Source organism: Notolabrus celidotus, chromosome 21 (assembly GCF_009762535.1).
Source record: "Notolabrus celidotus isolate fNotCel1 chromosome 21, fNotCel1.pri, whole genome shotgun sequence".
NCBI lineage: Eukaryota > Metazoa > Chordata > Actinopteri > Labriformes > Labridae > Notolabrus > Notolabrus celidotus.
The window spans coordinates 5,674,805-5,699,567 of record NC_048292.1 but is presented as its reverse complement, the minus strand read 5'-3'; the positions used below and the strand labels follow the sequence as shown (position 1 = coordinate 5,699,567).

The window sequence follows — 24,763 nt, the reverse complement described above, 5'->3', positions numbered from 1 at the left end:
GCGAGGTCGGTCAGAGCTGTGGCTGACATGAGATGGTAAAGATTTGGTGTTCAGTCATCTGTAAGGCACCTGTGATTCAGGAGGACATGTCTGTCAGGACGTCTTCTTATCAAACCTCTCTGTCCTCCTCTTCGTCTCTCACTCCTCCTCCTCCTCCTCCTCCTTCTCCTCCTCAGCAGTGCACACCTCGTCATCAGTGTAACATGCACTCTTGTCATTCTTCAGTAAAGGTCAGAGGTCGTGTCTGCATAGACTCAGACAGGTTTTAGAGATGCTCCATTTCCCTTCTCGCTGGATCGAGTGAAGAAGGTTCTGACCTTTGTTGCTTCTGAAGATTCACGACCCCGGGGCCTCAGACCTCACGGTGGAGCTCTGTGAGACGCTGCTTCATTTTCATCCTCTGTGAGCCTTTATAGATCACAGATCATTCATGTAAACACGGTCGGTTAGAGGGTCAGGTCAGAGAGATACAGAGAAACATGACGACGCTCACTGACAACAAGAATACAGATTCTGTATGAGTTAATTAAAACTACAGAGACCTGAAGAAAAGGTCTCAGTTTTACTGTAAACAAGATGGTCTGTTTGATATCAAGAGGACAGGATGGGCAGGAAGGAAGGAAGGAAGGAAGGAAAGGAAAGGAAAGGAAAGGACTGGAAGGACAGAAGGAAAGAAGGGAGGAAGAAAATAAGGGGGGAAGGAAGGGAGGAATAAGACAGGATGGAAGTGAGGATGAAAAAAGGACTGGAAGGGAGGAAGGAAGGAAGGACGGAAGGATGGAATGAAAGGAGGAAAAGAATAGGACTGAGGGGAGGATGAAAATAAGACTAGAAGGAAGGAAGAAGGAAATGGGACTGGAAAGGAAGGCATGATGGGCAGGAAGGAATGAAGGAAGGAGTTCGATGGGCAGGAAGGAAGGAAAGGATATAGACAGGAAGGAAGGAAGAAAATGGGACTGGGGCGAAGAAAGGAAGGAAGGAAGAAAGCAAAGAAAAAGTAGGAAGGGTGGAAGAAAATAGAAAGGAAAGGAAAGAAAAGGAGAAAAAAAATATGACTGAGGGGAGGAAGAAGGAAAATGGGACTGGAAGGAAGGAAAGAGGGAAAGGATAAGATAACACAGGAAGGAAGGAAAGAGGGAAAGGATAAGATAAGACAAGAAGGAAGGAAGGAAAGAGGGAAAGGAAGGAAGGAAGGAAGGAAGGAAGTGAGGAAGGAAGAAAGGAAGGAATGCTGGATGGGCAGGAAGGAAGGAAAGAGGGAAGGCTTGATGGGCAGGAGGGAAGGAAAGAGGGAAAGGATAAGAGTAGACAGGAAGGAAGGAAGGAAGGAAGGAAGGAAGGAAGGAAGGAAGGAAGGAAGGAAGGAAGGAAGGAAGGAAGGAAGGAAGGAGATAAGACAAGAAGTAGGAAGGGTGGAAGAAAATAGAATTGGAAGGAAAGGAGGCAGTGAGGGCGGAATAAAATAAGACAGGAGGAAAGGAGGAAGATTTGTTTGTTTATTTTGATCAGACTTCCTTTTCTTGCAGACTTCAGTCTAACAGGTGAGACAGACTGATAGTTAAAACATGTTGAGGTGTGAACATGTGACAGAACTCCTGATATCATCAGAGTTCAGAGCTGCTGCTGAACTTTACATTTGACATAAAGAAACCTCGGCTGTGAAATTGAATGTACCTTTGTTGTCTTGATATCGTTGTTCCTCTCCTGAATCCTTTATCACATCCAGCTTCATCTTTAGAAGTAGAGCTGTGTGTGGTTTCCATGGCAGCAGCAGCCTCCTGTCTGTCGTCATGGTTTTTATTTTTCCCATCATTCCCGCTGCGTCCCGGCGGAGCGCTGGGTGTGATTAAAACTGTTACAACTGGAATCAATTTTCTATTCGCAGCCTCTCGTTTGCGCTTCACTTCATTTCTCCTCTTTTTGCAGATCATGGCGGCGTGTGAAGCAGCTGATTACAGATCAGTGCTAACAGCCCACCTCTCACACACACACACACACACACACACACAAACACACAGAGTCAATAAGAGACGGGTGTATTACACGCTGTAAGCACTTCCTGACTGTTATGGATGGAGCTGGACTCTTGAGGTGGCATTTACGCTGAGGCCGGTCTTTCTGCCGTGTTCTGGTCTTTATGGGAGAACGTGTGTGTCTGACAGTGTGTGTTTAGTGTGTATCTGTTGTGTATTGTTGTTGCTTATGAGTGTACCTTTGTTTCTTTTAGAACCAGGCCAGCCAAGGACTGTGTTTCCTGTGGACTCCTCAGGTAAGAACCACCTGTGAAGGATCTGTAAAGAGCTCTTCCTCTCTCCTGAGGACTGCATTTAAAGGTTGTCTGCGCTCCTGTCCCCCCAGGTGCGGAGTACCAGGACATCGAGGTGAACCTGCGCAGACAGAAGTCCGGGTTTGGTTTCCGGGTGCTGGGCGGGGACGAGGCGGGGCAGCCTGTGAGTCCGGAGACGCGTGAGAAGGCTCGTATGGCGATGGGCGTGGAACCCTGTCATTTTTTCCTCTCTAACCCACACACACACACACACACACACACACACACACACACACACACACACACACACACACTGTGCACACCTAACCCCTGACCTTTGACCCTGAGAGAGTGCTGCTCTGGCTGCGTTGGTGTCTTTTGTTTCAAATCAAACCACACGTCACTTAACAAACACGTTAACACACACTGCATGCCACACTCTTGATCTGCAGCTCGTTCACTCACACCTGTGTCACCTGAGTGTTAACGGTCTGCGTTCAATCACAGATCCTGATCGGTGCCATCATCGAGAAGAGTCCCGCAGACCTGGACGGACGCCTGCGGCCCGGTGACGAGCTGCTGTTCGTGGACGGGATCCCGGTGGTGGGGAAGCCACACAGATACGTGATCGACTTGATGCACGGAGCGGCACGGAACGGACAGGTCAACCTGGTGATCAGGAGGAGGATGCCTGCAGCAGGTCAGTCCAGAATTCTACTGATCTGAAGGTTTCCCCATGATCAGAAACAGGTTTTTATGTTGTCCACTCAAGTGCTGAACACAGAAGGGACACAACACAAAGAAATAATACTAAAAACATACAAAGAGAGAGATGATGAGGAGGCCTGCCTGAATACATACACGGCCAAATTCCACCAGTCTGTCTCCAATCCATCACAGCACCTGATCTGATAGGTTTCCATTCTAGTCAGTGTGTTAACTTCCACTGGATCCACTCTGTTGCGTTCAGGCTCCATCTCTGATCCGGTGGGTCAAAGCCCTCCGGATCAGATATGCAAGACTTTGGTAGATTGTGTGGAAAAATTTGGATTGATATCTGGGTACAAAATTAATTTTTGGAAAATCTGAAGTAATGCCCAAAGTAAGCGGTAGACATCAATCAATCAATCAATCTTTATTTGTATAGCGCCAAATCACAACAAACGTTATCTCAAGACGCTTTTAAAAACATAGGAGGTCTAGACCACTCTATGTCAATCTATATCTAATCTATCAGAATATATATCTAAAAAAGAAATGTTCATCAGAGACTACAGCTTGGCCATAATCCTCCTGTCAGCCACCACCTCCACAGGGTCCAGGACTGAGCTGGCCTTCTTCACCAGTTAGTTCAGTCTTGCTCTCCTGTATCCTGTCCGCCCACAGCAGGTGAAATCCTTCCAATGTGGCGTTCGTGTTCGGTGTTAGCTCTGTTAGCATGATGCTACTCTGCCAGTATTCCCTCTGGTGCTGGGTTAGCTGGTCCACCTTATCGTAGATAGATCTTACATTCCCCATAACGGTGGGTGGAAGAACAGGTCCATGACGTCTTTTCTAAGCTTGCACCTCAATACCAGCACCTTGCCTCCTTCTCCATATCAAACCTGATGTTTCAAACCATTTCGCTGGGCCCCTGATGGGTTCATCTATCTTGGAATAAAAGTCACACCAAAAATTAATCAGCTGTATACAAGAAACATTAGTCCTTTTGATTAAACATCCAAAAGAAAATATGATAAGATGGAAGAATCTCCCTTTATCTTTTCTTGGCAGGATTAATCTTATTAAGATGACTATTCTCCTGAATATAGTTTATCTGGTATCATTGCTTTTGTGATTTTAAGGACAAATGATATTAGAGACATTAATAAAGCAATGTCAGATTTTATTTGGGCAGGCAGGAAACCCAAAATTAGATTGGAGAATTTACAGCTACTGAAAGAAGAAGGTGGGTGGAGCCTACACAAGATGGAAAATTATATAATGTCAATACATGTCAGAATTATCTCTGTATGGGTGGTTGAAACACCTGGAGTGCACTGGCTTGAAATAGAGGCCACAATCTGTAAACCCTTTTCCCCTGTGAATGTATTAGACAAGCAAGTAAATGAACTGCCTAGTATAGTTAAAGACAACATGATAAAAACAAATATAGTAAAGACATGGAAAAGATTAAAGAAAATATTTAAAGATATGAAAGACTTCTATTTTTGCCGGATGCTGGAGCACGACGCATCAATCTCAGCAGAGCAGATGGAGCGGGACAGGAAGTCAGGTTTCACCAAAACAAAATGAAAACATCCGGTTAATTTTCAGAATAAAACACTCTGTGTTATCACCAGATCGTATTTCACTTAACTACAACAACAAACCGTCATGATGAGCGGAGCCAGGCCTGGAGTCAACAGGTCAGAGGTTTTCAGAGGACCAGAAAGACAACATGGATGAGGAGAGGAGGAGGAGAATCCTTGATTCAGTGATTACAGAGGGAAAACCTCGGTCACATGACTCCAGCTGTCCGGTGGTCCTGATCTGTGCTAAGTTCTGAAAATGCAACCGGTGGGTGTTGACGGACGAGAGAGCACGGAGCAGAGTGGAGACAGACCAGAAACTGATCTGGAAGTTTCAAAATAAAACAGGAAGTAACTTTAATGTAACATACTCCAAACCAGATGTTTCTTTAGCAGTTAAACTCCTCACAGGAGCTTTAAAGATGTTTAAACTTTTAAAGGAGCAGTTTGTAATTTTATGTATGAATGAGAACTTTTGAGCCGAGTGCAACAGACGGGATAGGAAAGTCAAGTTACAGAGAGTCAGACACAACTCATGAAATATCAAAGATTATTATTGATCTTTCAGGAAGTTGAGACTGGATGAACTGACCACTCACTGAAGAAGTCAGTTTTTCTGGAGATTTAAACTCCTGGACTCTTCTTCCTCTCTTTCCTCTCTCCTCGTCTTCTCATGCTACCATTTTTAAACTTTAATGATTCCAAAAACTGCATTTAATCATTCAGAGACCTGAAGCAGTAATCCACCTGAGTACCTGTGCTGCCTCCTCCCTGAGCAAACATCAGCTCCCTCCAGGTCTCACACACACACGGATCCTCCCATGCCCTCTGCAGCTTTCTTCTCCTCTCTCCTGCAGACTGCGGTGACACTTCCTCACGTGACCTCTGACCTCCCATGTTCTCATTATCACAGCCTCCTCACACACATTTTTAGACACACATGCACACACCGATCCACTTCTACCCACTCCACGCCGCCCTATCTGTCAAACCTTCACACCAAAGGCTACTGTGTGACTCATGCCTGGCCTCCTCTGCGGCCTCACTTCCATCCTAATTGTCTGACTCCCACTGGCACTTTGCGAGGTGTCAGACTGCGAGCACACACTGTACATCTGCCTGCACCCAGTGTCCTACATTTCACACTTTTCATTCTTTTTTTTGTCCCCTCAAACAAATCCTCCCGTGAACTGGTTGGTGTAAAGAAACACTACATGTGGATGTGTACCTTTCTGCAGAGACGAATGCAGCTGTAACAGTTTGTAAAAAAACTGCTTGAATTTCTCAGTATTTCACGACAGAAACAATCACTGCTCCGTGGCAGGCTGCAAAAACAACACCACTAGGTCTGATGGCTGCCTGTGTCAGAATGCATACACATGAAAGATGGAGGTGAGAGACGCTGCCTTCACTCTGTCTGGATTGACACATTGCTGCATTTTAATGATGTGTCGTGCTACATTTTGTGACAGTTGCTCAGCCTCTCTGCTTTGTGTTTCTGTCTGGTGTTTGCTGCTTGATGCTGCACGAGGATGAGGTTCAGCTCAGCTCGTCCAATCTGAGAGGGAGGCAGAAATGAAACCCTGCGTGTTAAATTACTTGTTTTTCTGCGCAAACAAAATCAACCTTAGATTTTCCAAAGCTGTTCGGCTTTATGTTTGTGATTCTTGTGCAGATGTAACAACAGCAGAGGGAGTGGCAGGGATCTTAAACCAGCATTTTAACTAAAGAGAAAGAAAGAAATGTGACTGGAACGAAGGAAGGAAGGAAGGGAGGAAGGGAGGAAGGAAGGAAGGAAGGAAGGAAGGAGGGAAGGAAAGAAGGAAGGAAGGAAGGAAGGAAGGAAGGAAGGAAGGAAGGAAGGAAGGAAGTATGACTGGAAAGACAGAAAGAAGTAATAAGATAAGACAGGAAGGATGGAAGGAAGGCATGAAGAAAATAAGACAGGGAGCAAGGAAGGAAGAAAAGAGGACTTGGAGGGAGGAAGGAAGGAAGGAAAGAGAGTTGGGCAGGAAGGAAGAAATTAGGGCTGGAAGGAAGGAAAGACGGAAGGAAGGAATAAGATAAGATGGGATGGAAGGAAGAAAGGCATGAAGAAAATAAGTCAGGGAGCAAGGAATGAAGACAAGAGGACTTGGAGGGAGGAAGGAAGGAAGGAAGGAAGGAAGGAAGGAAGGAAGGAAGGAAGGAAGGAAGGAAGGAAGGAAGGAAGGAAGGAAGGAAGGAAGGAAGGAAGGAAGGAAGGAAGGAAGGAAGGAATTAGGACTGCAAGGAAGGAAGGGAAGGAATTAGGACTGGAAGGAAGGAAGAAAAGAAACAGGAAGAATGGAGGGAAAGAAGGGAGGAAGGAAGACAGGGAGCAAGGAAGGAAGAAAAGAAACAGGAAGAATGGAAGGAAGGAAGGAAGGAAGGCTATAGGACAGTTTAAACTGCTGTCACACGTTCAGGTATGCAGAGAAAGAAAGAATATGGTGTAGTGATTGACAGGCTGCGTTTGACCTCCTGAATTTGGCGCTTGTGTTCGTGCACCAATAAAATCCTCCCAGTCATGAGAGGAAGGTTTACATAAGTCCAGTCAGCGTCCTCAGCAGCAGCAGAGGATTGTTTGTATTTGGCGACCTCATCTCTCCGTGCAGGTTAATTGTCTGCGCAGTAATCTGAGGTGATGATGTGATATCTTAAAGTCCCTAACTGGGGCCAGGAAGTGGTGCAGCTGGAAGCAGCACTGGTGCAGAGCAGAGGGAGCGAGCATAATCTTACTGTCCAGATAGACCGCCGACTTGGGAGGATCCGTTTGTCATGTGACCGTGAGGACGATGCATGTAGTTTCCTGCCTAAACTTGCTCTGAGGTGTCGCTCCCTTAATGTAATGTGTATTTTCTGCACTACTTCTTACTTTGTCGATCTGTTCAGTATGTTTATCTGAAAGCTGCAGCGAGGAGTCACTTTGTAAATGTCAACCTGATATGACATCACTGAACCAGTACGAACCTTACAACATACGACACAGCAGGGTGTAAAGGTTGCTTTAACACTGCTTCACCTCTAGTCCACAGTGTGTTTGTGTCTGAGCTCTCTACCTCCCCCTACAGGTGAGTCGTGTCCAGAGAACGGCCGCAGCTCGGGCTCCGTCTCCACGCAGCACAGCTCCCCCCGCAGCGACTTCACCTACGGCAACAGCACCATCACCGCCCAGGCACCCAACGCCACCTCGGACCGCACGTCCACTCCCAACACACAACCCAGTGATGTCATCATCAACCGTAAAGAGAGCGAGGGCTTCGGCTTCGTCATCATCAGCTCGCTCAACCGGCCCGAGGCCGCGGCCACCAACAGTGAGTCCTGATTGTTTCACGAAGTCGAGTAGATGCTTGTTCATCACAGTCACACACAGACACGCTCCCTTTTTACGAGAGCTTCGGCTCTTTAACACCCAAAGACTACGAGGCTGTCTCGCTTTAAAGTCAAGATATGAGTCGTACTCCAGTATGAGAAGAGGTCACGGCTCAATGAAAAGTGAAGCACCTCTCATTCTATCTGCTCAATTATACATGCCCTCCCACGGCATGTCACTCACACACATCTCTGCTCTGCCGCCATGAGCATCAGTGCATCGCCCACACACCAGAAAAAAAACTTGGATGCCTTACGTAAGCCTGGGGTGAATAGCAAAATGAGAGAGACAGAGACATTTTCAGTCAGTCAGTCAGTGAGAACATACAGGAGTAATCCTCCAAATCTGCTCCCGGGCAAGACTTTTTACCTGCTGCATTTTCATCCCCTCCCCGACAGCTGTGCCCCATAAAATCGGCCGCATCATCGAGGGCAGCCCGGCCGACCGCTGCGGGAAGCTGAAGGTTGGCGACAGGATCCTGGCGGTGAACAGCCAGAGCATCGTCAACATGCCGCACGCCGACATAGTTAAGCTGATCAAAGACGCGGGCCTCAGCGTCACCCTGAGGATCATCCCACAGGAAGGTGAGAACACAGCGACACACCGAAACACCGTCATGATTTGTGTGACACGATTCTGTTTTGATTCACTGCTGCATTTCCTATTCATAAGATTTTGTTCCTTTGGTTTGCAAATTCTTTTCACTGAATCTCCAGAACTCTTTAGTATGCCGCACAGAGCTGCAGTTCTCATCCCGGTTACTATAATGCAGAACACACAAAGACAGTGGAACCAAAAACGTGTGTGTGCATTCAGTTTGTCCTGTAAGCTGCAATCAAAGCAGAGACTCTTTTTTTATAAAGGACTTTAATCCCAGAGAGATTCATGAAAGGCCACACAGACGAGGAAACAGGTTCACATGCAAAACGAGACAGACTGAGTTTATCACAGAGACGGAGGGATGAAGCTCTGGGTGTGGAAAGAGACGTGTCTGATTAAAGGTTGATTGAATTAAATATGATGACAGAGAAGGAATGTGATGAAATATCGTCAGTGTGGAGATTCACCCTGAGCAGCATCTCTTTGTTTGTTTGTTTGATTTGGTGACTGTCAGAGGAGCAATCTGCAACAGGTACCATAAACTTCTAAACACCTACAGAGTGATCTGCCTCCTAAACACTGCTGTAAGGATTAAACACAGAGAGGGGTTTAGCTGTGTTACAGTATTTTACTCTGAGGTCAGTCTTGCGCAAAGCATGCTGGGTACACGGCGAGGAGGACCAGTGGAGCAGCATGTTTCATCTGTTATAAAGGAGGAAGCAGGCGTAATGACCTGCAGCCACCACCAGAGGGAGCTCTAAAGGTTTTGACCTCACTTTACACAGTTGTTGCTCCATTCATGTTTTATTCCAGTCAGTCAATCAATCAACCTTTATTGACTATTAATAACTATTGATATTTATAGTTAGAGCTGGATCAGGCTTGGACCAGCTCTTAGTTATGCTGTCATAGGCTTAGACTGCCGGGGGAACTGGTGCACTGACACTGGGATCCTATCTGACCCCCTTCCCCTCAACCTCCTCATCACTTATTTTAACTCTCCCTGTCCCATTGAAAGTTACTAACCATAGACCCTTCTGGAGTCACTGAGCTCCCTTGTCTCGTAGGTTTCTCTGAGCTGCCGTAGACATCCTCCTGCTGTGGACGTTCTAGACTCCAGATGGCGGTCTAACATGAGTCTGGTCCTGCCTGAGGTTTCTGCCTGTTAAAAGGAAGTTTTTCCTCGCCACTGTAACTAGCTAAATACGGCGAGGTGCAATGCTCATGGTGGATTAAGGTGGGGTCAGACTGAGTCTTACCCTGTCTTGGTGTTGGGTCTCTGTTCATAATTTGCACCTCCTATGTTTGTAAAAGCGTCTTGAGATAAAGTTTGTTGTGATTTGGCGCTATACAAATAAAGATTGATTGATTGATAATATAGCGCCAAATCACAACAAATGTTACCCCAAGTGTACCCAACATCAAGACAGGGTAAGATCCAGTCCCATCTTACAGACAGGACTCAGTCTGATCTCATCTCAATCCACCATGAGCAGAGCACTTTGCAGAATTTAGCAAGTTACAGTGGCAAGGACAAACTTCCTTTAACAGGCAGAAACCTCCAGCAGGACCAGACTCATGTTAGACACACATCTGCTGAGACCGAGTTGGAGAGAGGGATAGAGGGATATGAAGAGAGAGAGAGAGAGATGATAGAGGGGAGAGAGATAGTAGGAGTGGTAGCAGCTGGAGTCTGGCATGCCCACAGAGACTCAGAGGAACCTACAAGACAAGGGAGCTCAGGGACTCCAGAAAGGTCCATGGTTAGTAACTTTAATGGGACAGGGAGAGTTAAAGTAAGTGATTGGCTGTTTGTCAGTCTGTGGTTATGCTGCAGCTTTTGGGGATGCTAGGTGACAGGAGTCGCTTCTTACCGAAAGGGTAACTGGTGATGTTATCAGACAGACTAGATCATTTCAGTCTGGCCTTTGTGGCTCAGAATGCCGAGTCCTTGGATGCCACTCTTACATTCCGACACAGCTGCTGATGCTGATGAAAGACCATGAAACGCACTGGAGAGGAAGAACAGGAGAGCTAGATGTGGACATTACACAGTTTCTAAAATATCAGCTTTAAATTTTCGGGTGATTGTTGATGCTTTTAGCTAACTTGAGACTCTAAACTGGTTTTACCCAGTAAAGTAGTAAAGAGGTCTGCAGAGTGGTGAACATGAATCATGTGCTCTACTTCTTCCCCCTTCCCACATCTTGACTGTTTGTTTCACACTCACGCTCTCGTTGTGAACTTGAGGCTCTTGCTGCTTCTGGTAAACATATCTGAGCATTTAGCAGCTAAAGACCTCCCTCAGGAGTTCGTCGGCTCTAAAAATAGAGCTGCATGCTAATGCTGCTTCATGTTTGCCGGATATGTAAATATTTTATTTTCTGTATAAGGTCAGAGTTCTTCAGTGTTTACAAAGCTAAGAGCGCAGAGACTTTTCCCTGCTGATCTAAGCCTCTGAAGGGAGTCTTCCTTTAGGTTGAGTACAGCTTAAAGAAACACGTTGTGACTCTCTTTGAATCCCAGAGATCAGCAACCCTCCCTCGGCGCACAGCTCGGAGAAGCAGAGCCCCCTGGCCCAGCAGAACAGCCCCAAGAACCAGCCCGGCACAGCGGCCTCCCAGCCCAACGCGGCACTCGCAGAACCAAACCCTGTTGTTAACCAGGCCAACCCCGTGCCCCACCAGAGCCCAGGGACCGGGCTGCCAGTCCCGCCTCCGCAGACCTACCCTCACGAGAGCAGGTAAGACCCTGTTTATCAGGACTCCAGGCGACAGAGCGTGGCAGCTCCTTTTAAAGTCGCTGTAAACAGTTATGATGGAAGCTGCTTCGTGCTCATGCTGTCAGACCTCTAGCTGATTTTCTGAGGCGCTGAAGCGTTTTTATAAACTAGCCCTGAATCTGTCTCTGGGGCACAACACTCATTCTTCTGAGGATGCAGGTATGATTGACTTTCTCCATCTCATTTTAGCGTCTCTCACCTTTCCCTCGCTTTGTCTCTCTAACGTTTCTCTTTTTAATGTCTTTGTCTCGTCCTCTTTATGCTCCTCCTCCACTCCCTGGTTTGTTGTATAACATCACTTAACTCTTATGGACTGCTGAATTATTTACCTAAATTGCTCTTTATAGAGAGATCTGTTGAATATTTTAACAACAACTTCAGGGGGTCCAAAAATCTACAATGTCACCGCCTGTGCTTTAAAGCATCCAGGCCTCTTTGTGCTCAGCGTCAGCGTGTTCTTGTGTTATAAACATTTGATGGGACGTGTAATTTCCTCACTAAAGTCGTGTTTAATGGCTGTGAGGGCGAACCACAACAAGCCGTCTCTGTGGGCAGAGTGACCCAGCAGATCATTTCACAGCACGCCAAGCGCATCATAAACAAGAAACGAAGCATCTTGGGAATTAACCATGACAACAATCTCCAAATCCTCATCCTGGACGTTTTCCTCAGACGTCAAAGTTAACATCACTGCTTCACTGCTTCTTGATGAAAAGACAGAACAGTGAGAATCTGGAAAGACTAACATCTGATGTTAGCATAAAGCTATTTACTAGATAGTATAAGCTTTAACAAAGAGTAGGCTAATAAAAAGCTAATAACACTTTATGGTACGTAACTTTACAGGATAAAGAGGGATGCTAAAATAATGCTAGCCAAGAGTTGAATTCCTACCTAATGAAATACTAACTTAATGTAATCTTTAAATTTACTTTTCAGCTAACTATTTTAAAATAGTATTAACATTAGCATGGTGGTGTCTCAAAGATAACAACATACTGAGAGGAAGTTTAGCTTCCTAGCAAAAACAGTGTTATTCTGGAAGTCACCTCGTAGCTAACGGGATTCTAATTTTATCTCAGGTTGGAGTTTACCTCTGTGCCAATTGAACAAAAACATTAGCCTGTAGTAGGGTTGCAAAATTCCGGGAATTTTCAAAGTTGGAAACTTTCCATGGGAATTAACAGGAATAAACCACAAATTTACTAAATTGAAGGTTTGCTCTTAATAGGGAACTTAAATATAGTTGGGGAAAATCTATTTTAGCATAACCCTGACTAAAACAACCAGATTTCATGCAAGTACAGTTGAATATCTATGCTATTCCTCAATCACATGCACATAGCACACTTCTAACTACAGGGCTACTGAGACCACGCCCCCTACGTGCACTTTGCATTCATTTTTGTTAATTTTTTTGAATGGGTTGGGTCGGGGGGATGAGTAATATTTAATTCAACATTCATGTTTTTGTTCTTCAATGAAAGAATTGATTGTTCAATAAGAAATTTAACACTTGATAAAGTTCTACTTACATATTGATCAGTTTTAATTGTATTATTTTGGATGGATGTCTGCTTATAACAATAAATATTTATGCTGGGATATGATACCTTTCCATTAAATTACCCTCAATTCCCAGTTAATTCACATAAATTCCAGTTTGGAATATTTCCAAAATTCTCCAGCTTAACTTCCCTTGGAAATTTACCGGAAATTTACCACCCTTTTGCAACCCTAGCCGGTAGTATCTGTGAGTTATTTAATGTTAGTATGGATTTTAATTTACAGCTAACAAGCTAATAATCAGATAACATGAGCATTAGCATAGAGGTGGCTAAAGAACAACACCATACAGAGGGGAAGTTTAGCTTCCTAGCAAAAACAGTGTTATCCTGGAAGTCACCTCGTAGCTAATGGGATTCTAATTTTATGTTAGGTTAGATTTTACCTCTGTGCTAATTGTACAATCACCTTAGCTAGAAGATACTGTAGGTTATTTAATGCTAGCATTTGTATTTACATCTTACAAGCTAATAATCAGATAACATGAGCATTAGCATAGATGTGGATAATAGATAACACCATACATATGGGGAAGTTTAGCTTCCTAGCATAAACAGTGTTATCCTTGAATTCACTTCTTGTTAATGGGATGCTAACATAATACTAGCTAGTAATTTATCTAAAGAATTACTATAGTATTGCCAGCTGAAAATGACGACTTAGCTAGGAGTTTAGTTACCAGCTAACAAAGATGTCAGCATGGAGTTAGCGTTCTGGCTAATGTAAGCTACTAACATTCCAGCTAACGTAATGCTAAAGCACTGTTAGCTAACAAGTGGTTGTTATGTTGGCTTTAGCTGTGGTAACACATTGGTTATTAAAACAGGAAGTGAGATAATGATGATTTTTAGATTTCCTTCTCTTAGAGGCTTTACGACACTCAGCTTAGCACTACAACCTTCAACAACATGCAAGTTTCCTGTCCTGAGCATGACATCAGAGGAAAATGGCCGCCACGTGAATCTGTTGAACTGAATCTTCATGGATATTGTTCCTTCACTCTCACTGGTTTGTTAGTTACAGGTCCGAGGTCAAAGCCAGGCAAGATGTGAAACCCGACATCCGACAGCCGCCGTTCACAGATTACAGACAGCCACCTGTGGATTACCGTCACCCCCCTGTGGCCGACTACAGACAGCCGCCCACGCTGGACTACAGACACCCGCCGCTGCTCGACTACAGACAGCTAGCTACCGACGCCCGGCAGTTCACCATCCCAGAGTACAGGATGCCACCTGTTCAGGTAAGGATGTGTCACTGGAATCTGGAGTGCCGGCAGCAGTATGGATGTTTCAGGAGATGAGCTGTGATAACCAGAGTTCATTAAGAGGTGATGGGTAATGTGGAAGCTGGTGCTCGTAGTCATAAACACAGAGAGTTATCACAGCTCACCACCAATCTGCAGTGTTTCAGCTTCTTTGAGATCACTGAGTTAGACTGAGGGGAGTCAGATTAACTCAGATTAGTGACTCATGTCTAACAGAGATCTGTGATCAGGACTGAACAGGCTCACTCACAAACTCTGAGCCTCTGTGTCTTTAAACTGAGCTCTGGTTTTAAAACTACTTCTGGTGTGTCTGTAAAGCTGTGCGACATTACCTGTTGTTGAACTTATAAGCTGTATTTCCCATCATGCTACGGTTCAAACTGACTCTCTCTTATTAAAGCTGTCTCTGTAGATCTAATGTGAGATAATTTTCCAGTTAAGAGGAAGTCAGGGATTAAGATTTCAAAGTGACATATCTGATCACGTCTGATCGTCTGCTCTCAGCTCGCGCAGGACTTCGACTTCTTCACGGTGGAGCTGGAGAAGAGCGTGAAGGGCTTCGGCTTCAGCATCCGGGGAGGACGAGAGTACAAGATGGACCTGTTTGTCCTTCGACTGGCCGAGGACGGACCGGCCATCCGAAACGGCAGGATGCGGGTAAAGTTTGATGATGTCATTTTGCTCACTACCATCCCTGTAAAGGTTACGCTGCTTTCCAGTCTTTCTGGATTACACGGCAGACACTCGCTGTAATTGTCTGATGATATCAGAGCTGCAACACAAACTTTCCAGAGAAATAATCCGTCAAAATAACTCCGCCCAAGATCCCAAAACTCATCTGTCCTCGGCATTTAGTAACAGATAACATTCAGAGAGATAAGTGAGATGAATCGTTTAAGTGGGCCAACTTCAGCTGCTCTTTAATGTTTGCATAGCTACTAAACTCTCCCTGCAGCTATAGCTGCTACTGTACGACTCAGTCAGAGAGAGCAGCTGCATCTTGTCGGAGTTTATGAAGACGTAACAACAAATAAAGCTGAAAGATATTCCCTTAATTTACTCTCTGTGCTGTGCTGCTTTCATTTTCTCAGCAGCTCTCTTTGTGTCAGGACAGAATGAATCTCACGGCCAACGCGTCTCTCTGCAGCTCCTCTCTTTGTCACCTTCTTTACGTCTGCAGCTGATAGCCTCTTTCTGTTCTACATTTCTTATCTGTAATGAACCCGTCAGAGATAATTTGTGCAAAATGCCCTCAGGGGACGCATTACTTTCCCTCCTCACTGGTGTGGTCGATGGAGCCCAGTGGGTGATCATGCAGGTGGAGAAGGAGGAGGAGAGCTCTCTTAAAGTGGAGTCTGATCTGAGGTGGCTCAAGTATTCAGATGTTTTTACCCCGAGGAGAGGTGTGTTGTTCTTGTAGACACCACTGTTGTATCATCACTCGTTAAAATCAGGCACTTCCATCATCCTCAATGTGACCCTGTGAATCAGCTCAGAGAGAGATCAGGTGTGTTGATCAGTGAGTAATGTGAGGTTGTTGCCTTCTTCCTTGTTATCATAAAGATCAAACTGCATCCTTCCTGTTCACCTGAGATGTTTGTGTATCCATGACTCTGAACATCAGCAGCCCGACCTGTGCTGTTTGATGAGTCATGGAGCTGTCCATGGTGCTGAAGGGACTCTCAGGTGTTACCTTTATAGTCAAAGAGATTAGAGGCAGTGTCGAGTCCTCTGTTACCTCTTTTCGACCAAGCCGGGTTGTATTTCCAGGCTTGGCTGGTTCGGAGCTGGTTGAACTCGCGAACCAACATGGCACCTGTTTGTTTTTCAACCCGCTCAAGCCTGCAGAAGAGGCACGTCATGACATCAGATTTACGTGAACACTTTTCCCAGCAGTGCTAGCGCGAACTTTCCCTCACAACAACAACAATGGCGGACAACGGCAGCTTGTCTCCTCGGCCGACCACTGCTTTGCCTTGGAATCCATTAGTCTCTTTAATTTTTCGCTGCAGGACAATGGTGGAAACACGTTTGGTTTGTGTTTTTGATCACGGCAACCCCGCCCCTCGCCCCTGACGTAAGCCATTCGCAGTTCTAGACCACCAAAGAGTTGGAGTCACTTTGGAACCGAACGGCCCTGAAACTGCCTTGGTCAAAAAGGGGTATATATGGTGGTAAGGTCTCTAAATATGATGTCTGAGTCAAGCCTCAAGTCCCCAACATTCAAGTCAGAATCAGTCTGAGATACCAAAGAAAATTCCAGTCAAGTCCTATTCAAGTCTGAGTCCAGGTCCGATTCAAGTCACAGTTGTGTGAGTCCACGTCGGAGTCAAGTGCCAGTTATCTAACCCTTTGTCCAAGTTTAGTCCCCATTATCTAGATCCAAGTCTGAGTGTAGTTCCATTTATTTGAGTCCCTATTACCTGAGTCACAGTCAGAGTTGAGATCTGAGGAATCATTAGGATGTTTGCTGTTTTACTCTGACATCACTGTGTGAACTTGAACTGAAGTCACAGGGCTGTGTGACGTGTGTAAATGTGTTAACACTCATCGATACTTCTGTGGTGTCAGATTTTTAACCAACCAAAGATCTTGGATCACTACTGTTAGCTAGCAGCTTGCTAACAGAAACAACAGTGTAAGTAACTCCAGCATCTCTCTTTGTTTTCTGGACAGATGTCTCATAAAGTTCAGGATCGTCTCCATCTCCTCCTCCATCGCTCTTTTACAGATCAAACAATCAAACATGTTGCTGCGCTCTTTCCTGGCAATATATGGGTAGCTGAATGAGACAGAATGTTAACACATTTATTTATTTTTCACTTAAAAGGACCTTGCATATTAATTAACATTTTTGTAAATATGCCCGAATTAGTAAAAAGGCTAGTTTACATCTGTAGTCCTTTGCATGATGCTAAAAAGGCTCCCTAAAAAGATCAAGATTAAACAAAAATGAAAATGAAAATGAAAATAAAAAACACCGTATGATTAAAAATGACTAAAAGCTACATAAAGAGATGACGTGATGACAGTCTGCAGGTGAACACACCTGTCCGCTGGTTGACTTAATTATCGGGCCCTTATATAATGAAAAATTGTCTTTATCAAGTCTGAGTCCTGGACTTCAGCACTATAACTCTGGTAGTCCTATAAGAGCAGGAGGATCTCACAGACGTGCTCCTGCCTGTATTCATAGGACAAGTCTTTGGATCTGCTGAGGCTCCGTCTCTGCACGTCCAGCTCTGCAGGGAGAGATATGAGGGGAACATGTCTGACTGTTTTAGTTTGAGTCAGAGTTAAAGTCAGACGCTCCTCTGTTGGTCCCTCCCTCCTGATCAGCTGTTCATCACTTACTGATTATGCTAATAGCAGCTAACGTAGCCTCTGGCATCACGCCTCCAGCAGAGAGAGGAGCAGGCTCCAAGATGTAGACTCATTACTTCCTCTCTTCACTGGCTCAGACTTCTCCCTGAAGGCACACTGTATTTATTACTCCATCCTATGTTGTTGGTAAAATTTTAATCTGGTAATTACAGCGCTCCACTTGATTTTAAAATAACATACAAGTAAGCGTGCTCGTAACTTTCCCCACTGAGTGTGATTAGTTATAGATGAAGAGTCGGACAGTAACACAGCTGGGAGGAGACTGAAATCAGCTCCACGCTGAGCTGCAGAATAGATTTCCAAGAACAAGGTAGAGGGAACACTTTGATCCCTCGCTCTCCTCGATCCATGGCGCCGCACGCAGAGAGGAATCAATCTGCATCACTCTTAAATAAATGTGAGGCAGTGTTTAAAAGGCTTCTGACATGCCTGTCACTTTGGATGTGAGTGCTGCTCCTTGACATGTTTTAAGGAGCACAAACCAAACACCATCGCACAGCTCGGCTCCCCACGGTCTCTGAAGCATTTCTCCGAGTCACTCCTCCTCGGCAGCCACATTATTTTGACCTCAAACTAAACTTTAACGAGGATCTGTATTCAGGTTCAGGAGGGGAGCGCAGGCTTTTAAGGAAATGGCATCAAGTGATTGGTGATTACTGACATCACTCAGCACGTTTAACCTTCCTGAAAAGACTGATTTGTGCCTGAGCGTCCGAGCGACTCCTTTCAAGTCATGTCCTCCCTGTTCTCAGCGCTCACCTGCCTCCATTCAGCTCTCCTCTCTATTAAAGATGAAAATGGAGATCACTCTCCTCGGCTGTTAGGAGGTGAGGATTAATGAGCCTGCCGTCTTGCCTTCCACCTCTCTTCAGACCACTGTAATGACACCTAATGACTCCCCCCCTCTGTCCGACTCCAGTCCGCTCCTGACTTTCAAATTACCCCGGCCATTACCCGAGGACTTTTCCATTTGTTAGCGTAATTGGGCCGGCATGTTTTGTCCCGTTCCCCATGAATCCTCCCCATTAGTCAGCCCGGGAGCCGAGTCTTAAAGAGCTGAGAGAGTGTTGAAGGAAGGAGGACTGACGTTTGGCTCGTCCTCGTGTTACAGCACGGAGCGCTCACAGGAAGGAGAGAGAGAGAGTCCGGCTGATATTTACGTTAGCTTGTAGCACAGCTGCTGCAGTTATGGTCGAATGAAACAGGCAGATTATTCGTATTCATCAGAGTGTCCTCGTATGAGTGAGGGTCCACTTTAACTCCCTCCAAACGACATGTTGAAATTACTGCTGAATGAATTAGAGCCGACACCGGTTCAAGGCTGGAACAGCTTATTACCAGAAGCTCCTGGGAGAGCCGATGAATTATAGAAGACTCATAGATCCATATTGATCCTTGTGAATCACTCTAGAGTTGAACGTAATAAAAGAAGCTTGTTAATATTCAGTATCATGTCGTATTGTGCTCATTTGTAAACCTGCCACATCATAATTGACTCAATCTTCAGCGGGCATGCAGCTTCATTAATTTGCTCATCCTAGTTTCACCTCTCTGAACCCGACTGGAAGGTTTATGTAAAATATGGCAGCTAATTTATTTTCTGTTTAGAGTTTCTGTCAATCAACTCCACACTTCACTTGGTGCTAAAATGCTGCAAATGCAAAGAAATATCAGTAACTTCAGCTCCTGAACGCCTCATCATTCAAACAGGAAGTGAATCGAACCAGTCCATCTTCATCGTGAGAAAGATCTGATGCATTGCAGGGTCTGAGGCAGTGCAGGGTTTGACATGGTGCAGGGTCTGAGGCAGTGCAGGGTCTGACATGGTGCAGGGTCTGACAGTGCAGGGTTTTGACTAGGTGCAGGGTCTGACATGGTTCATTGTCTGACACACTAAAGGGTCTGAGGCGGTGCAGGGTCTGACGTGGTGCATGGTCTGAGGTTGTCCATGGTATGAGATGGTGCAGGAACTGACACAGCGCAGGGTCTGACACTGTTAAGGGTCTGATGGGATGCAGGGTCTGACACAGTGCAGGGTCTGAGGTGGTCCAGTGTCGGATGAGGTGCAGGGTCTGATATGGTGCAGGGTCTGACATGGTGCTTAGTCTGACACAGTGAAGGGTTTGACCTGGTACAGGTCTGAGGTGTTGCAGCGGCTTACATAGTGCAGGGTCTGTTAGGTGCAGGGTCTGAGATGGGACAGGGTCTGAGGAGGTGCAGGGTCTGAGATAGTAGAGTCTAAGGAGGTGCAGGGTCTAAGGAGGTACAGGGTCTGAGGAGCTGCAGAGTCTGACGTGGTGCTGAGGCTTACATGGTGCAGAGTCTGTTGCGGTGCAGGGTATCCCATTATGCAGGGTCTGACATGGTACCGAGACTGACATGGTGCATGCTCTGACCCGGTGCAGGGTCTTACTTGAAAACCCTCTTCCTCCCTCATGAAGGAGTTCATATCCCTCCTCTTCTCTGTACTTCCTGACTCCAGGTAGGAGACCAAATCATTGAGATCAATGGAGAAAGCACCCGGGACATGACCCACGCCAGGGCCATCGAGCTGATCAAGTCTGGAGGCAGGCGGGTTCGTCTCCTGCTGAAAAGGGGGACAGGTCAGGTCCCAGAGTACGGTAAGTACTCACACAGTTGTGTCTCTGTTTCATCTCTGACTGATCTCTCTGTCTTTATATCACTTCACATTTTGTAACATGATTCTGTTCATCTGTATTCATGTTAGCTCTCCTGTCTTCTTAATCTCTGTACCTGAGGTATTCTTTATTTCTCTCTGTGTTTAAATAAACTAATGATCTGTCTCTTCTCTCTCGACTAACAGTAGTCTATCTTCTGTCCATTTCAGTGACCTATCACTAATTGATTGGTCTAGGTTGTTACTTCCCCTTCTATAGGAATGGTATCTTCCAGTCTCTCCATGTGCATGAAAAGTGACAAGCATGGCTCCCCATATTTCTTCCTAACGGGCCACTCTAAAGACACGGTTTGTGACCATACCAACCTTCTTCTCTTCACTTAACCCTGCTTTCTGTGCTGTGCTTTCTTTGCTGTGTTTACTGATGTGATCGCTTGTGATGCATGTTTAGAAGATAGATAAGATAAGATAAGATAAGATGAGATGAGATAAGATCATACTTTCTGGGGGGGAATTTTGGTTGTTTCCGCAATACAGACATAGTAGCAAGTAGTAGTACTAGAATAAGGTTGGAAAACATAAGAGTACACATAAAGAAAATAATAATAATAATAATAATAATAATAATAATAATAATGAAAATAAATACAAATATTATAGTCTTATATATATAATACCACTACTACTACTACTACTCCTACTACTACTACTAATGATAATAATAATAATAATAATAATAATAATAATAATAATAATAATAATAATAGATAAATAATAGATAAATTAATAAAATTAAAAATATTATAATCTAATGAAAATATAAATAATTCATTTGAATTATTATAATATAATATATATATAAAAAAAGTAGAAAATTCAAAATTCAAATTTAAAGGTATGTACAAATGTCACACCTTGTATAAATCGGTATAATTATGGAGCGCCACCTGCAAGCTAGTTCAGGCAGACAACTCGAGCTGCGCTGATTCATCCTCCCTATGAGCTGATCTCAACATCTTCTCATTTGGCACTCTATTTAAGCTGCAAGACTTCCTGTCTCTGCTTTGCCAGTGATCCTGCTGTCCTGCTCAGTGCTGTGTGCAAACTTTGTACCCACCTCCCCCCCGGCTTCCACCTGCGGGCTCCAGGGGGTTAGTCTTATCTCATTACTCCTCAATGTCAGCATTTCAATAATCTACGAGGAGTAATGAGGTTTGGAGTCCATATGCCAAACACAATACTTATGCTGCAATAAACTTTATCTGAAGTAAACGTGAGTTGTCTGACTGAAATACAGGAAGTTGCGAAATTTTATGAAAATATATAATTAAAAATATGTTCTACTTAGCTAATAGAACACAAAACATAAACCCCTCAAAGGTTGTGTTTGGTGCTTAAAGATATAATATAAATCTTCATGTTATCAACCTACGGTACCAAAATGACCACCTGCCATTCAGTTGACCACGCCCCCATGACCCAGATCAACAAGTTGTCTGCACCAGGCTGTAAACATGTTCTGCTTTAAAGATGAACATTTTTATATAAGGTCTGATGGAGCCTGACTCACTTTTGGTCCCAGCCCCCAGTGGCCACGCAAGGAACTACAGCTGTCTGCTCTTCTTCATTGGCTGTTAGTCTCTGCCTTTAAAGCTCCCCCAATGAGTCAGCAACGAGAGCTGAAGGTGAAATACACCCGCAGATTCTTTACCCGGTGAGATCTTGGCGCAGCTTAAATTGAGTCCAGAAGGGGACATTTATTCTCGTGACACCACGGGTAATAAAAGTGCAATGCTTCACTGACTCCTGTTGCTTCTGCACCAACATGAGGCTTACTTTCTGCAGGATAAAACAGATCTGTTTGAGGGGAATCACATGGCACTGAAGCCCCAGTGATACACATTTATCAGCGTCTGGCCTTCACGGTCCCCCTCCAGCCTTTAAACACAGAAACAGGAAATAGAGGGCTCAGTCATTTTCTGGTGTCACCCTGTTTCCAGCCTGAGATTACTCTCTCTGTGTGGAAGCCTTTGTAAGTCTTGCCTTGAGGAGCAGATATGCACAGAGGGAGTCGTACTGCGGTCAGCCAACAGACGCAGTCCTCCATCAGCACAGATCTTTGGTGTTGTGTCCCCACGCTGCCTAAAAGCAGCAGCAGCAGCGTCTCGGCCCACATGTTCTCCTCCGCGTGGGCTCCATTCTGCGTTTTTATCACTCGTAGTTTGCAGGCGCTCCATTTGCATACTGGAAGGTTATGCAAATCATCTCTGCTGATTAATGTGGCTATTTAAAACATTAGCATACTAATGTTGGAAAGAGCAGGCTATTTTTTAGGTTCTTGTGCTTTTTAGGAACAGCTGGGTGCAAAATGAAGAGTATTAAATCAGGAATATAAAAAGGGGATGTTGTTGCATCAAAGCATGTGGTCATGAGCGTGTGCATGTTTCTGTGTGCCTGCGTGTTTGTGCTTTATAAACGTTTGAAATGCACCCTCAGGAAACACTTTTCTAAACGCTGTGAGAACTTCAGAAAGATGATAACAGGATTAATTCACTCACTACATCCACTGGAGTAGACTCTTTACAGACACCAGGAAGTCTCCTCAGCCTCTATCTAAAAATAAAAGTCCTCTTTTTATGTCAGTTTGGAGTTACTCTTTAAGCACCTGTAGGATTTGGATGGTTTGAGGTGAGTTTAAAACTCCTGAATACAACCTGTAGATGAAAGAGTAGCGTTACTTTGTTTATTTAAGAACCACAAATCATAGCTGAACATTACAGTCCATGACTGTGACTCTGAATACTCACGTAGCTCACCTTTGGAAATAAAGTCAAGTCAAATTTATTTATAAAGCACATTTAAAAACACAGCAGAAGCTGACCAAAGTGCTGTACTATACATACAAAAAGAGACAAACACACAACAAGGAAAGCACATCATTAGGGATTGGGACCTATTCGGGGCTAGAGGACTCAAATGCTAAAATATAAAAGTGTGTTTTGAGGCGAGTCTTAAAAGAGTCGACAGAGGGGGGCGGCCCTGATTGAGGAGGGGAAGCTGTTCCAGAGATGCTGGCCTTGACACTAAAAACGCGGTCGCCCTTCAGCTTATATTTTGACCAGGGAACTGCCAGGAGACCAGTGTCAGAAGACCTCAAAGGCCTGGAGATTTTTGTAAGGGCTTACAAGGTCAGTTATATGGGGTAGGCCAGACCATTCAGAGCTTTAAAAACTAAAATACTATGCTAGTCGTCTTAAAACTATTGCTTGAGGTAGAAAGAAAAAGATTAACACAACATGACCTGAGATGATTTTAAATTCCCTTCAAGTGTTTGAAATATTTCAAAAACTTAATGTAAAATATTCAGAGAGAGTTCCTCCAGCGTCATGGAGCTGAACATGCTCGGTCTCCGTGTTCCTGTTATCCTGTTTTTAAATATAGTCGTCGTTTCTCGTGCCTTTTGACGGCGAGTCTTCTTCTGCAGCAGTCAGCTGGGTTTCTTTTAAGATCTCTGAAATCCTGCTGCGTATAACTTGCAAGAACCAATTATCAAACATACACTGTTAGCTACTAGCTAGAGAGCCAAATAAATAAGAAGAAGAAGAAGAAGAAGAAGAAGAAGAAGAATACATTTTATGTATATAGCACCTTTTAAAAACATGTTTACAAAGGGCTTTATAGAGTGCAAGACATAGCGAGATAAAACACAAAAGCATGTGACAATGGTAAGGAGAGCTAAAATGAGTGAAGTAAAAGACAATAATAAAAACCATGCAGAAATTAAAAAGTCAGGGATGAGTTAAGAAGTAAAAGCACATTTAAAAAAGTGTGTTTTTAAAAGAGATTTAAAAGAGGACAAGGATGTGGCTTGCCTGATCTCCTCCAGCAAATAAAGGACGTGGTGGAGACCAAAACAGAGCAACAAGAATGATGAAACTTGCTGATATGACCCAGATTGATGCTAATGCTTCACAGTGTCTGCAGGATAAGTGAGGTAGTTATGATTAATAATGAATTTACTTGTTTTTATTTGTAGAGCACTTTTCAAAAACCAGGTTACAAAGTGCTTCACATGGGCAGCAAAATAAAACAGGCAGTTCATAAAATTCAAGATAAAGAAATAAAACATCAAACATATTTAAAAAGTGAATTAAAATTCCCCTAAAAGAATTCTAAAGGAAGAAAATTATTTTAAATATATTTCTTAAGACAGTTCAAACAAAATAAGGTGGTCAGTATCATAAAATCATCTCAGGTGATTTATACGTCAGGGACGTGTTGCTAGCTTGTTCACGCTGCCCCCATGTGGCCAAAAATGTTCTTACTTCAGTTTTTAGATTCTTTAAAATTCTTAACGCTCAATCAAACAGAAAGAACATATAAACTAAAGAGCTGGTTTAATGCAGACTCAAAAGAAACAAAGCTAGCGTGTGCGCTCGTTCTTAAGTCCCCTCACGTAAACTCGTCGTCCCCTGATCGTAGCTCTGCAGGTAGAATAACTTAAAGTTGCAGCGTAGATATAAAAACAGCTTCTCTCTCTGTCTCTCCATCCTCATCCTGAATCTCAGACACTCT

At 44.3% G+C, this 24,763-nt stretch overlaps 1 protein-coding gene across 2 annotated transcripts in view; it reads left to right on the top strand.

The window, feature by feature from the left end:
* The window catches only part of magi2a (membrane associated guanylate kinase, WW and PDZ domain containing 2a), a 330,301-nt gene that overhangs the window by 300,663 nt on the left and 4,875 nt on the right, over positions 1 to 24,763 (top strand). Inside the window, exons 13-21 of one of the 2 annotated variants that reach the window (XM_034674120.1) lie at positions 2,228 to 2,269; positions 2,359 to 2,450; positions 2,774 to 2,966; positions 7,650 to 7,892; positions 8,350 to 8,535; positions 11,078 to 11,294; positions 13,917 to 14,142; positions 14,671 to 14,823; positions 20,033 to 20,171. In XM_034674120.1, coding sequence (XP_034530011.1) covers positions 2,228 to 2,269; positions 2,359 to 2,450; positions 2,774 to 2,966; positions 7,650 to 7,892; positions 8,350 to 8,535; positions 11,078 to 11,294; positions 13,917 to 14,142; positions 14,671 to 14,823; positions 20,033 to 20,171 — 1,491 coding nt within the window. Of the gene's footprint in view, positions 1 to 2,227; positions 2,270 to 2,358; positions 2,475 to 2,773; positions 2,967 to 7,649; positions 7,893 to 8,349; positions 8,536 to 11,077; positions 11,295 to 13,916; positions 14,143 to 14,670; positions 14,824 to 20,032; positions 20,172 to 24,763 lie in introns of both variants that reach the window. The other variant, XM_034674119.1, reaches the window with a different exon arrangement.